A 12,249-nucleotide genomic window follows, 5' to 3' on the forward strand; every position below is an offset into this window, starting at 1 on the left:
TCTTCCTCTCACTGCCTGAAAGAGGCAAAAAATTCAGGCAATCAGGGGATGCACAAATAGAATGAACTGCAAGGACGGTCTCGAAAGAGTGTGGTTATGGGGAAGTCTCACTGAGAGATATCACATTTCAAATCTTATAGATTAACTCAGATGATGTCGGTCAATTTACGACAGAAACATCATCTCGGTTAGAAATGGGAATTGTGAAAATGTAAGTCACAGGCCTTCTGGTAAGATCTCAATTCTTTGGATTAATGACACCAGCAGTCCCTGGTGTAATATATGGGGAGAGGAGTTCGAGACTGAGCCAGACCATGAGATCAGACCTCTGCCCCAAGAGTGGATTTGTTCTAGATATTAACCGTGTCAAGTACTAAAAGCAGCTTTTATGTTGTAAAGATTCCATCAGTGACTACTGATTTCCCAGCTCAGGCTAGTAAGGAAACCCAGGAGCAGATCCCTCTAACATTCTTCTGGTAAATGTATTTATGTATGTCTGGAGTCAAAGGAAACTAATTAAACTGTAAAGAGTAAGTGGCCGAGAAAATAACTGTAAACGGATATGCCATTTCTCCAAAACTGAACCTCCAGCCAAATTTGATCACCAAAATCTAGCTGAAGGATGGCGCTTCCTGATAAAATATTTTTTCTATTGTAGTCATTCTGCTGTGAGGTAATCACAGTAATACCATTTTTTTTAAGAAACAAAGTTACACTACTGCTCACTCCACAGTGATATGAAAATTGATATACTCCAGGTATCTGACAAGTGAATATTCCTGTTTGACATTTGTAATCTCCCTGGCCATTGTAAATTTCCTTTGCACATGGAATTGGTTTTCTTCGTTCCAGATTGCTTACTTTAAGTTGCACAGAAAAGGCTGACCTTTTTGTGTCATTTTGAGATACTAGTACAGGTTGACAGCACTCTCTTTCAGGCCCTCTTGGCCCAGGGTCACCTTTATCTCCTTTAGGTCCTCTTGGTCCAGAGTCACCTTTATCTCCTTTAGGTCCTGTTGGTCCTGTACCTCCTTTAGGTCCTGGTAGTGCAGTGTGAATTTGAGCTTCTTGAGATCCAGTCCACTCGGGATCTGAAAGAACTTCAAGAGTAGATCATCATGTTTATATCTAATATGTATCCATCTAATAATATCAAAGACTTATTTAACAGTGCTGCTTCCATTACTTGGAGACCAATGCTAACATTTTTACAGAAAGAGAAGAATAATGAGAGACAATGTGGTGAGAATTTGGTGGGTAATCTGCTCTCACAGATTAATGCTCAGACGATGGAGGTGAAAATTACCGCAGTTGTGTTTATATTCAACCTGTTTCACCCAATGCCAACCAATGGCACTCACTATTCAAAGGCACTGGATTTCAGCTCTTACCTATACAGCTAGGTGGTGCAGTGTTCCACTGTCCATTACTTAGACATTTTATCGTATCCCCTCCTGCCACCTTGAATCCAGACTCACATGTGTACCTGACCGAGGATTTACAGATCGAGAAATGGGCGTGAGCGACAACAGGGACGGAGCCACAGGGGGTCACTGTATAGGGAACAAACAGATACTAATCAGGAGAAGGGAAGCCTGGAGTTACCAAGAATACAAGTGTACATTTGAAATGTAGTGTACATCACAGCACAATGTTCAGACTACTAGAAAATAAAACAGGCAAATTAGTGAAGAGAACGAAAAGCAGATGAATGCAAAGTGAATCATTGTGGTATGTGGAGACAGCTTCAATTCCACTGAGTATTTGCCACATCTAAGAATAGAAGTAAATATGAAATGAGAAAAGCCCATAAAGTTAATCACTCCAGAGAAAAGGATTTGTTCTGTCATGGAGCAAGCACATGGCCATTCAATCCCCTGAGAAATAACCAAACACTAGGAAGAACTGAGTGGCATTTCTTATTGATGCATGAAAGTATCAAAACAAATCATTAGGATATAAATCCACTTGCACATCCCATATTATTAACAGTACCATTCTGCAAATGATTCTTCCATAATCTGAATAGGAATCTTCTCCATAATATCAATCATCTGTTACTACCTTATGGTAAGATATGCATCGACAGCAAGAGAGTACCTATAAGTAATTTTGTTTTTATCTATCGCTGGGAAGATTGGCAAATACTACCAATTGTGCCGAGGGAGGCTATCAAACACTGTTGTTGTAAGATGACCTTAACAGGACCACAGTAAAAGCTGTAAGTGAAGATCACCAGAGGCAGTGATGTTACATCACACTTAACTAGGGAGTTGTGGGTATAGCCCGACAGAGTGAGATGTGTTTAGATGTGGCTCGCACAATAACTGTTTGTATATATATGTTCTAGGTAAGTTATAATAAAACCAACATTTTCTTTGGATATTATTTGTAGTCCCATGAGCATTACAATAGTTCAGATATCAAGGGAACAAGTAATATTACAATTACTATTTATCCAGAAGGAGAAATACAAACACTACCATTTAATCCTGGAAACTGCCAAACTCTCAAGTGTTAACTGTGACTCAGCTGGTAGCATGCTCATCTCTGTGTCAGAAGATTGTGGGCTCAAGTCCCACTGCAGAGACTTGAATATAAAAATCTAGACTAACACTCCAATTCAGTACTGAGTGATGCACGTTTGATGGTGTCGCCTTTTGGATCAGACATTAAATTGAGGGCACTTGAAGGGTTCAAATAGTAAAGGAGACAAGCTAAAAATCAAGAGCAATTTGGTAAACTGAGTTGTGCAATAAATTATCAGGAAAGTCCGATGCATAAATGGGTTCAGGAGACAATTAGACAATTCTGGTGAGAGAAAGGATGCAATGAAATTATAAGATGAGATGATGACTTGGTGAGTTTGAGAGAAGGGAAGAGGAGGTAGATAGGTAATCTGAATTATATTAATAGATCTAAATTGACTGCTCAGAAAGATTATGTCCTTAACCCCATTGACCCTTCAGTTTTGCTGTCCATGAAGCACTAGAGCAGATTGAAAAGGTTGCAGCAGAAGATAAACACTTCTGAAAAAAAATGTTGAACCGCTAAAAGAGAAAAATGTTAATGAATTTCACAGTGCCAGCTCTCAGCTTCTCTTTGCTGTTTTCTTACACCAGTAGATTTGGTTAGTTTTAAACTGAAACACAAATGAACTGTAATGTCTGCTTTGTGAAGACTGGGCCCAGTCCTGAGATATTGTACCTTGCACATCCTCCTTCCAGGCACTCAGGTCTACCTGTGGTATCTGGCTGCAGTTTACATATCCTTGTGGGAATGTTTGGAATTGAAATGCATCCCGAGGAAGAAATTCAATCCTGGTGTTATCACAGATTATCCTGGACATGGAGATTTCAGCGAGAGCCTGACGCTGGCTACTGGTAAAAACTCCAGCATTTTCCCACCAGAGTCTGAAAAGCAAAGGGGAAACATTATAGTCAAGTCTCTGAAACATACAGATCAGACCTGAGTTATTGACTGTAAATAGTCCACCTGCATTCCCGAGTATAGGAGCTGGACAGGAGAGAAGGCCAGGGGTGGGGAGGGGGGGGGGGGGGGGAGGGGATGGTGGGGGGGCGGAGAAGAATTTCACTGACCCCCACATTCAGTAGAAATATGATGAGCAGTGGGGGCGGGTGGGGGGGGGGGGGGGAGGATTTAGATGTCCTGAAATTGAAGGAACAGGTTCAGTTTCTCAGTCTGAAGATCTAACTAGGATTGTCCATTGTGTTGACTGTACCGGCCTGGACAGCATTCGTGTCTCCTTTTGTCTTACATCATCATCACTCCTGTATTTTAATCATCTCCCATCCTTCACCTACTCACAGGCCACTGGGGCTAATTTTGACTTGGGCAGTCGTGTAAAACTAGCGATAGTGAAGCAGCTGCCCAATTTACACCCATTTTAACTTTCTCTCCAATTCATTTCCTTCTTCCTCTTAAAAAGCTGTTCATCTACAACAATTTCCAATTCTGAGCAAGGCTCACTCACCCGAAACATTAACCTCACCGTCCCTACTCCACAGATGTTTCCTCACCTGCTGAGTGTTTCCAGAAAAAAATGTGCAGGAGAGCATATCACCAAGTTTGTAAGCTGATCTCTATAGAAAGATAACAACTCCCAACAAAGTAACATCCTGTTGCATGCTTATGATCCATGGTTCCCAGGTAGGACCTGAAACCATAACCTTCTGATCAAAGCCTTTACCAACTGCATCTCCCAACTAAATGGACTAAACATTAACTCTGGGGGCAGAAAGATTGGCCAGCAGACAGAGCACCTATCAGTCCCTGCCAGCAGGGTGGCTGAGCCATGTCATGTGCTGGGCCTCATTATCATGCTGTCAGTGAGCTGCACACCCAGACCAGGTGGCTCACTGCAACTCAGCAACCATAGGCCAATGAAGAGGCAGGTGGTGGGGACGGTGAGCCAGATGGCAGGTGGTTAGTTACAAAGGGAAGCTGGTTCTGGGGGTTTGTGCTTTGAGCCAGGTCTGTTCATTTTTATTTCAGTTAACACCCTCTCTGCACTAACGCTTTGTCTTTCACCACACCATTAACATACCATTTGCCTTTGCTCCATGACCTTCTGGTCTGTTATTCTCTGTGACTTTGTCCTATCAACACCTCTTTTGCCCCACCCCCGCTTTACTTGCTTAAAACCTATTACATTTCTAATATTTGCCAGTTCTGATGAAGGGTCACTGACCTGAAACGTTAACTTTGCTTCTCTCTCCACAGATGTTGCTAGACTTGCTGAGTCTTTCCAGCATTTCTTGTTTTAATTTCAGATGTCCAGCAACTGCATTATTTTGCTTTTACTACAATCTCAACATGCTCTACCCAGCAACACAGCTAATTATTGACTGAAACCATCACAACCCAGGCTGGCAGATTGGAGTGTCAGGATGCTCTGGATCTCTGGTCAGAGATCCCTTGATTGTGAAGTGTAAGCCCACGACTTAATGAATGTTAAAGCTTTCAGTTGTTTCTGTTCTTATAATATTGTTCATTACCTGTCTCCATTTCTCAGGTTCTTGAATTGCTGTCCTATTAAACAGGCCAATAAAGGGCCCACTTTCCCACCTTCCACGAATGGTTCAGAGATTCCTCCCACCCATACTTCGATATTGTCTGGAGTCCCATACAAGTTGAGGAGTTTCTTTGCTAATTCCAAATTGTTGAGGACTGCAGCAAGCTGAATTACATTCTTGGGTTGGGAAAGGCCACAGAATTTCCGCCAAGCATTGTAACCTGTGAAATTCAGAGAGCAAAAGGTAAAGTACGCCTGTCAGCTACTGTGTGTTAGTTGCACAAGAAAAAGTGCACAACGAACTCTGTTTTATTGTTACACAAATCCCGAGGTTAGAATATTTGATGGGTGACCTCCTGCAGGGACTCTGGCAATGCCTTTCCGAAGCTAACCAAGTGGAGGGTTGTGGAATGTTCTGGAGGGACTTTCCCTTTCCGTTCTATCTCACTGTAACTTGAGACAGAGATGTGTGGGGATTGAATATTTTTTGCTTAGTGTCTCTGTCTAGTGACACTGCCTAAGGTTAAGAACTCAGCTGATAGAGGGGGTGTGAACACAGGTTTTCCCACTTCATACACCATAGATCACCCCAATCCAACCCATTAACCTATTATTGTCATCCATTACAACATACATCAGCATTTTAATCACTGTAATTTTACACAACTGTAGAATGTTCCCTTCATTGGGCACTCTGTGGAACATGTGCTGCAAATGTTCTGGAGCAAAGTAATTACAGAACCTTTGGTAGTTACTCTGCAGTAATTACAGATATACAAAAGCTATTCTGCTGTAAGCATCAAATTTGTAATAATTAATCTGCAGTATTAAAAGAATGTGCAGTTACTTTTCTGCAATAATGGCTCCACAGTCATCACAGAGCAGTCATTATTCTGGTCACTCTGTAGCAAATATATGATAAGCAGTAATCATGATGCAGTAATCACAGCATATATATTAATTATTCTGTAATTGTCATATGCATAAAGAAACCACTTTGCAATAATTACTCCAAAATAATAATGGAATATGTATCCTTGCCTCTTCGTTGGAAGGCTGTGGGTTGAAGGTCTACTGCAGAGATTTGAGTATATAATCTAGGCTACATCTTTGAGGGAGTATTGGTGGTGTTGTATTTTGGATGAGACTTTAAACCTAGGCCCTCTCAGAGGAACGTAAAGAACCCATCTCACTACTTGAGGAACTGCAGGGGAGCTCTCCCTGGTATCCAGGCTAATATTTATTCGTCAACCAACATTGATAAAAACAAATTATCTGGTCTTTTATATCATTCCTATTTGTGGGACCAAATTGTGCAGAAATCAGTTGCCATCTTTTCTCTCCATTAACAATGAGTACATTTCAAAAGTACTTCATTAGTTGTAAAGAATTTTAGGGCATCCTGAGGTCATGAAAATGTAATGTAAATTCTGGCAATTATTCACTAGTGAATAACCTCCAGCAAATACTCCTTGGTAAATAATTCCTAATAAATACTACTGAGTAAATAATCCCCAATAATCTTTTCTTGGCAAATACTCCCCCAAAATAATTGTTGCTAAATATTCACTCATAAAATCTATTTGGCAAATATTCTCTTGTAAATAAAGATGGCTAAATACTTTGTCATGCTAGGCCCCCACTTCCCAAGAATGAGGCACATCAATTGTGTCATGACATTGATTTTTAACTGTTGTTGGAGCGAGGAAATGACTTGCTAACCAGATCAGCCGTGGCTGGAAAAAAACATTTACATTCCAACAGACATTGAAGGTGAGGAAGCGCATACCTCTAAGGAGGATACAATCCACAAGGGCCAGGACTGGTTAGACCAACTGGTCACATGACAAATTGGCTGTTCCAGGGTTTTCTTTTGAACTAGCCACAGAGAGTTTGGGCAGAAAGACTGTTTGCTGCTGGACTGAGAAGATCTCTCCTGTCTGCTCCCATCTCTCTCTCACAAGCCTCTGAATTCACTGAAGACACATGAACCCCAAGAGAGAGAAGTCTCCTATAGCAAACAAGGTTTAAGAAGAATACTGGGCCCCAACGTAAAGCAAGATCTACCTACAATCAAGGACTCTACAGTGAGCTCGAAGATATTGCCTCAACTTTTCCACTTTGTTTTTTTCTTCTGCTCTTTTCTCTCTCTATTTGCATGTGTGTATTGTGTATGCACGCTAGCATGCGCACTTTGTGTATCTGTAGGCGTTAACTGAATTTGAGTTTAAGTTTAATAAATTTCAACTTCTCTTCTTTAAACCTAAGAAAACCTGTTTGTGCTGGTTTCTTTGCCTTATAATTGGAAAGCAGTGAACAAGGATTAACCATGGGGGAGCTAAAAACACGGTGTGTTTAAAATTAAACCCTGTTACAGTAAGACCAGGTGAAGCCTGAGAGGGACCTCTAGACACCTTTCTCACCTGGTCATAACACTTACTAGAAAGCATTTTCTGATAAATATTCACCCATAGCTAATCCCTGATAAATATCCCTGGATAAATAGTTCTCAATTAATACACTCTGGCAAATATACTGTGCCAAATGGTTCATGGCAAATACTCTCTAGTAAATATTTCCCAGTAACTATTCTTTGGTACATACTCCCACTGTAAGTAATCCTGGTGAATGGTCCCCATTCAAAAATACTGCTCAGTAATATTTTAGTTGAACTCATTCTGGTACATGCTCTTCAATAAATACTCACCTTAAATAACACCTGATAAATATTCTGATAAGTACTCCCTGAAAATGTTCCCCATTAAATGATTCACCCTCGTAAATATTTCTAAATACTCCCAGGAAAATGTTCCTCATTAAATAATTTTTAATGACAATATTTCTCCAGGTAAATATACTTACAGTAAATACTCAATTTAAATAATTCCTCATATATATTCCAGTAAATAATCCCCAGTAAACATGCATCAATACATAGTCTTTGGCAAGCATTTGATGGCAAATACTGTCTAGCAAATATTACCTTCGTATACTCACTGGTAAATACTTGTTCGTAAATAGTCTCCAGTAAGTACCTACTGCTAAATACACCCGAGGAAATATTCTTCTGTTAATAATTCCTGTTAAGTGCTCTCTGGTAAAGACTCACTGTTAAACATTCCCTGGCAATTCAGAGGGAACTAATGTGATGTATCAGCCACGTGACCTAAACAACAGGTGAGATATGCAGATGTGTGATTCTGATCCCATTTGCAAAGTCTCTGGGGATTGAAAGATGGTCCAAGGAGCTTTTCCCAGCACTTCAGACACTGCCTATCCTCTGCGACACTACACTGGGCGCCGACATTCATGTTAGCCTTTCCACATCATTTCAAACCAGCACTAGAATTAATCACTAAATTAACAGCAAAAGACTCCAGATGCTGGAAATTTGAAATAAAAACAGTAAGTCACAGAACTGAAACATTAACTCTGTTTCTCTTTCCACAGATGCTGCCAGACCTGCTGTAGATTTCCAACACTTAAAGTTTTTATTTCTGGTATTAACCAGCTGTTCTCTGTCAAAGAACCCAATATTTTCCTGGTGGCTTCTAAATAATGTGACTCGATATCATGATATTGTTGGATTAAGTGACATTTTAACAATATGTTTTTCTGAGTTACACTCTACACCGTGTTTACTTTCCTCTTACCTGGGATTCCGTGATCCCGGGAACGCTGCATATTCAGAGAACCCAGGTCCAGGGCTAAATGAGCGGTCAATTTAAACAGCTTCTCCCGCAATTCATCTGGCATCATCTTGTCCTGTGTCTGCAGTTTGGCCGGTCTACCCAATAATCCGCGCATGAGGGGATCGACTCCACCTAACACACACACACACACACAAACGCACACACAGAGTAAAACAGGATATCTTATTAAATTTCCTCGCTTTTTAACCAGCTCTCTACCCTGCAGATGGTGGTAGAGTGGCCAATAGTTAAAGATTTGCAACCGATCAGCTTAGAAATGTCCGTGGCAATAATTATCACCCAACAAAAGCACCATTGAAACAAGCTACCCAAGATGTGCGTTATTCCCTAATGGATGGGTTCTTGAACCAACACTGATATAAGACTGAACAGCAATGCTGAACAGCCCTTCCTCTTGACAGCGAGAAGTCAGAGGATACACTGTGGCTCATTACGGTTGTCAACTGTAACTCTGTTATCAGGTAATGTCCTGCATAAATGCCTGAAGTAAATCTGAAGTGATAGGGCTGGGATTTCACTCAGAATAACCTCCTTAGTTCAGACTGTGCTGAACATTCATAACAAACCGAGTAGCCGAGTAGAATTGAGATATGAGGCTTCTGCACAATTAAACGCAGAAGAAAGTCCTTTCTTTATCTGTGTGGGGTAGTGAGTCATTGATGAATGGTGGATGATGCCCAATAACTATTACAATACAAACAAACAAAGCAGCTCAAAGTCAACCTCAGGCACAGACGCCAACCCAACCCAATAGCAACAGGAGTTTGTTGTGCTCCATGAAAATCATGACCTCAGAAACTAATTCAGACTGTACAGGCAGGATATGACACCTGTCAAAAATGTAGATGATATGTTGAAGGCAGCAGTGGAGGAAACCAGATACAACACAGAGGAGATGAAAAGCACCTGAACTTCCAGAAACTGGAATTTTGATTAAAATCCTCGTATGTTAAAAAATTTAAAGTAGTGGCCTGAGGTGTTGCTATCCCAGAGGCTGCTACATTCAAAGCAAAAAGTGCAGGATTTTGTATTGTGTGAACAGTATGGCTTGTATTTAGCTGATCTTGTTGGTAAACTGACTGTGTAAGAATACAGGTCGACCAAATTTAAAATCTTGACCAAAAGAGACTTTTTGAAGTAAAACAAAACTGACCAAAAGCTGCAGGCTGCTTTTCTACAGTTAAATAAAAGCCACTGGTCCGTGAAGAAGATCACACTTTTGAAGCCATGAAATGTTTAACCAGACACTCAGGGTTGTAAAATTAGAGCTGAACTCCACTGGTGACCATGCTTTGAAGCTGAGTTAACCTTTGTGAAACTTTATTTTTCAATAAATATAAGAAATGTGCATTACTGGACTGGGTCACCATTATGACATAAATAAATGATAATAGGTGAATTCAAACATGAAAGCCTTGAAAGTTAATTTACAAATCAGAGATGGAAGTCTCCAATCACGGGGAAAAGAATGCCAATTCAGCCAACTTAAGTTTATTGAAAAGCTGCAAGAAGATAACACAAGCTGACGTTGATGATGTCAGGGTTTATCTTCTTTTGATATGCAAAGAAGTTAAGTTATGTGTGTTTTTCTGTATCAGATAAACTTTGTTTTTGTTAATTCACCAAGCAATACCTTTCAAGAAGTCAGTAATTTGAGGGGCTTAGATGCCTCTTTGGACAATTGTATCTTCAGGTGGATTGCGATTGGACATTACGACCCTGTCAATGAAACATCCATGCCCACCTTAGACAGGAAAGTAAAATGATCATTGTAAAGAATGAATTGGTGCTGTACTTGAGCAACTTGGTCAGTTGCTGAAGAGTATGATCATTGGGGGTGTCCACTCACCAGGTGATCATATGTATAACCTCTTGTAATGTATTTGTGACTCATGGATGTTTTGTATTGTTAATGGGTATATTACGTTGCTAATGGGTATATTCTATTGCAATGTGGTATTCTGACCTAATATAGTAGAGACATTAGTGTTTAATTTGGACTTAGAGTGAGTGCTGTGTCATTAATTCTCATAATTCTTGTGCCCAACCCTGTAGAGTAACATTACAAGGATAGAAAGTTACAACTGGAATCTCTGTCAATTTATATAATCTCACCAGCACCTGACTGTGAATTTTGGAAAAATGTCATCAACCAAGGCTAAAGTGATACCCCCTGGTCCTCTAACAACTTCCTCCCCTGGTCACATCTGTACCTGAGCAGTGCAGACTGAGAATAAATACATCATTTCTATTCCCAGGTAGTCTGCATTGATGCAAGATATATAAGATCCGGAGGGGTCTTGACAGGGTGGATGTGGAAAGGATGTTTCCCCTTGTGGAAGAATCTAGAACTAGAGGTCACTGTTTAAAAATAAGGGGTCGCCCATTTAAGTCAGAGATTAGGAGATTTTTTTTCTCTCAGACGGTCGTGAGTCTTTGGAATTCTCGTCCTCAAAAGGCGGTGGAAGCAGAGTCTTTGAATATTTTTCAGGCAGAGGTAGATAAATTCTTGATAAGCAAGGGGTTGGAAGGTTATTGGGGGTAGGTGGAAATGTGGAGTAATCAGTTCAGCCGAGTGGCCTACTCCTGCTCCTAATTTGTATGTTTGTACATGCATAATTAGGTGTCCAGTATCATTCTCTAAATGGACACTGGGGGAATGAAATCCCTTCATGTTGATGGAGCTGCTGGGAGCTTTCAGACAGAGCCTTTACAGCCACGTGGGTGGTCTCAACGGCATCCTGCATTTGTAGGAAAGCAGCCACTTGGAAGATGTTGACAGCTCTCTCTCTGCTTTGCTGGGTCTCTATGGAACTGAATGAACTCAGAACTGTGCCAGAACAGGGCATTCGAGAAATGTCTAACACAACAACTAACTGCTGACTGACTGATGTTACTAATGTCACTAGTGGATGCTTGGAAACATCTGGATGCATAAAGGTCAAGTGCTGTTTACAGACAGGGCAGAGCCACTGGTGGAAAGAAGCTGTGTCAGGTTCTAACAGTTGGCATTAGCTCTGTGCCAGTGTTGGGGAGAAAGCAGCCTTTCAGTTAAATGCTCTGATGTCTGTAGACCCTGTGGCCACACACTTGCAGGTCAGGTGAACTGTGCTTCAATCTCCTGGCCTGCATTTTTTCTTCTTCGTATCTGCATCAACATTTTCCGCAAAACAAAGGAACAATGGACTTCTCAGAGGGATATGTGGGGCGTGCTTAATGTATACCAGAGGGCCAGGTAACAGGGTCATGGGAGGGAAACTGTGACAGCTATTTCTTAGGGCAGAGTTTGGGTGAAAACAATCTCTTTAGCCCATTTTACTTGCCAAGCCGCTTGAAGATGGGGCCTTTTCTTTTCAGAAAATCCAAGTACACATGCCAGTTGGAATCATTTCCTATCAGTTATCCCCATTTTTAGAGCTAACAACCAGAGTGTTCTTCAACTTATGAATGTAAAACCAAGTTCTCTAACATCCTGGGCTGGATTTTAAAGTCCCTCCACTG

General features: G+C 40.8%; 1 protein-coding gene across 1 annotated transcript in view; it reads right to left on the reverse strand.

Annotated features, from left to right (window-relative positions):
- Positions 1-516: 516 nt before the first annotated feature.
- Positions 517-12,249, reverse strand: part of LOC137346430 (eosinophil peroxidase-like) — a 36,399-nt gene continuing 24,666 nt past the window's right edge. Inside the window, exons 9-14 of the mRNA XM_068009882.1 lie at positions 8,689-8,859; positions 5,019-5,256; positions 3,208-3,413; positions 1,392-1,553; positions 1,029-1,091; positions 517-959 (exon numbers count right to left, since the gene is read on the reverse strand). Coding sequence (XP_067865983.1) covers positions 517-959; positions 1,029-1,091; positions 1,392-1,553; positions 3,208-3,413; positions 5,019-5,256; positions 8,689-8,859 — 1,283 coding nt within the window. The remainder of the gene's footprint in view (positions 960-1,028; positions 1,092-1,391; positions 1,554-3,207; positions 3,414-5,018; positions 5,257-8,688; positions 8,860-12,249) is intronic.

This window comes from Heterodontus francisci, chromosome 30, assembly GCF_036365525.1.
Source record: "Heterodontus francisci isolate sHetFra1 chromosome 30, sHetFra1.hap1, whole genome shotgun sequence".
NCBI lineage: Eukaryota > Metazoa > Chordata > Chondrichthyes > Heterodontiformes > Heterodontidae > Heterodontus > Heterodontus francisci.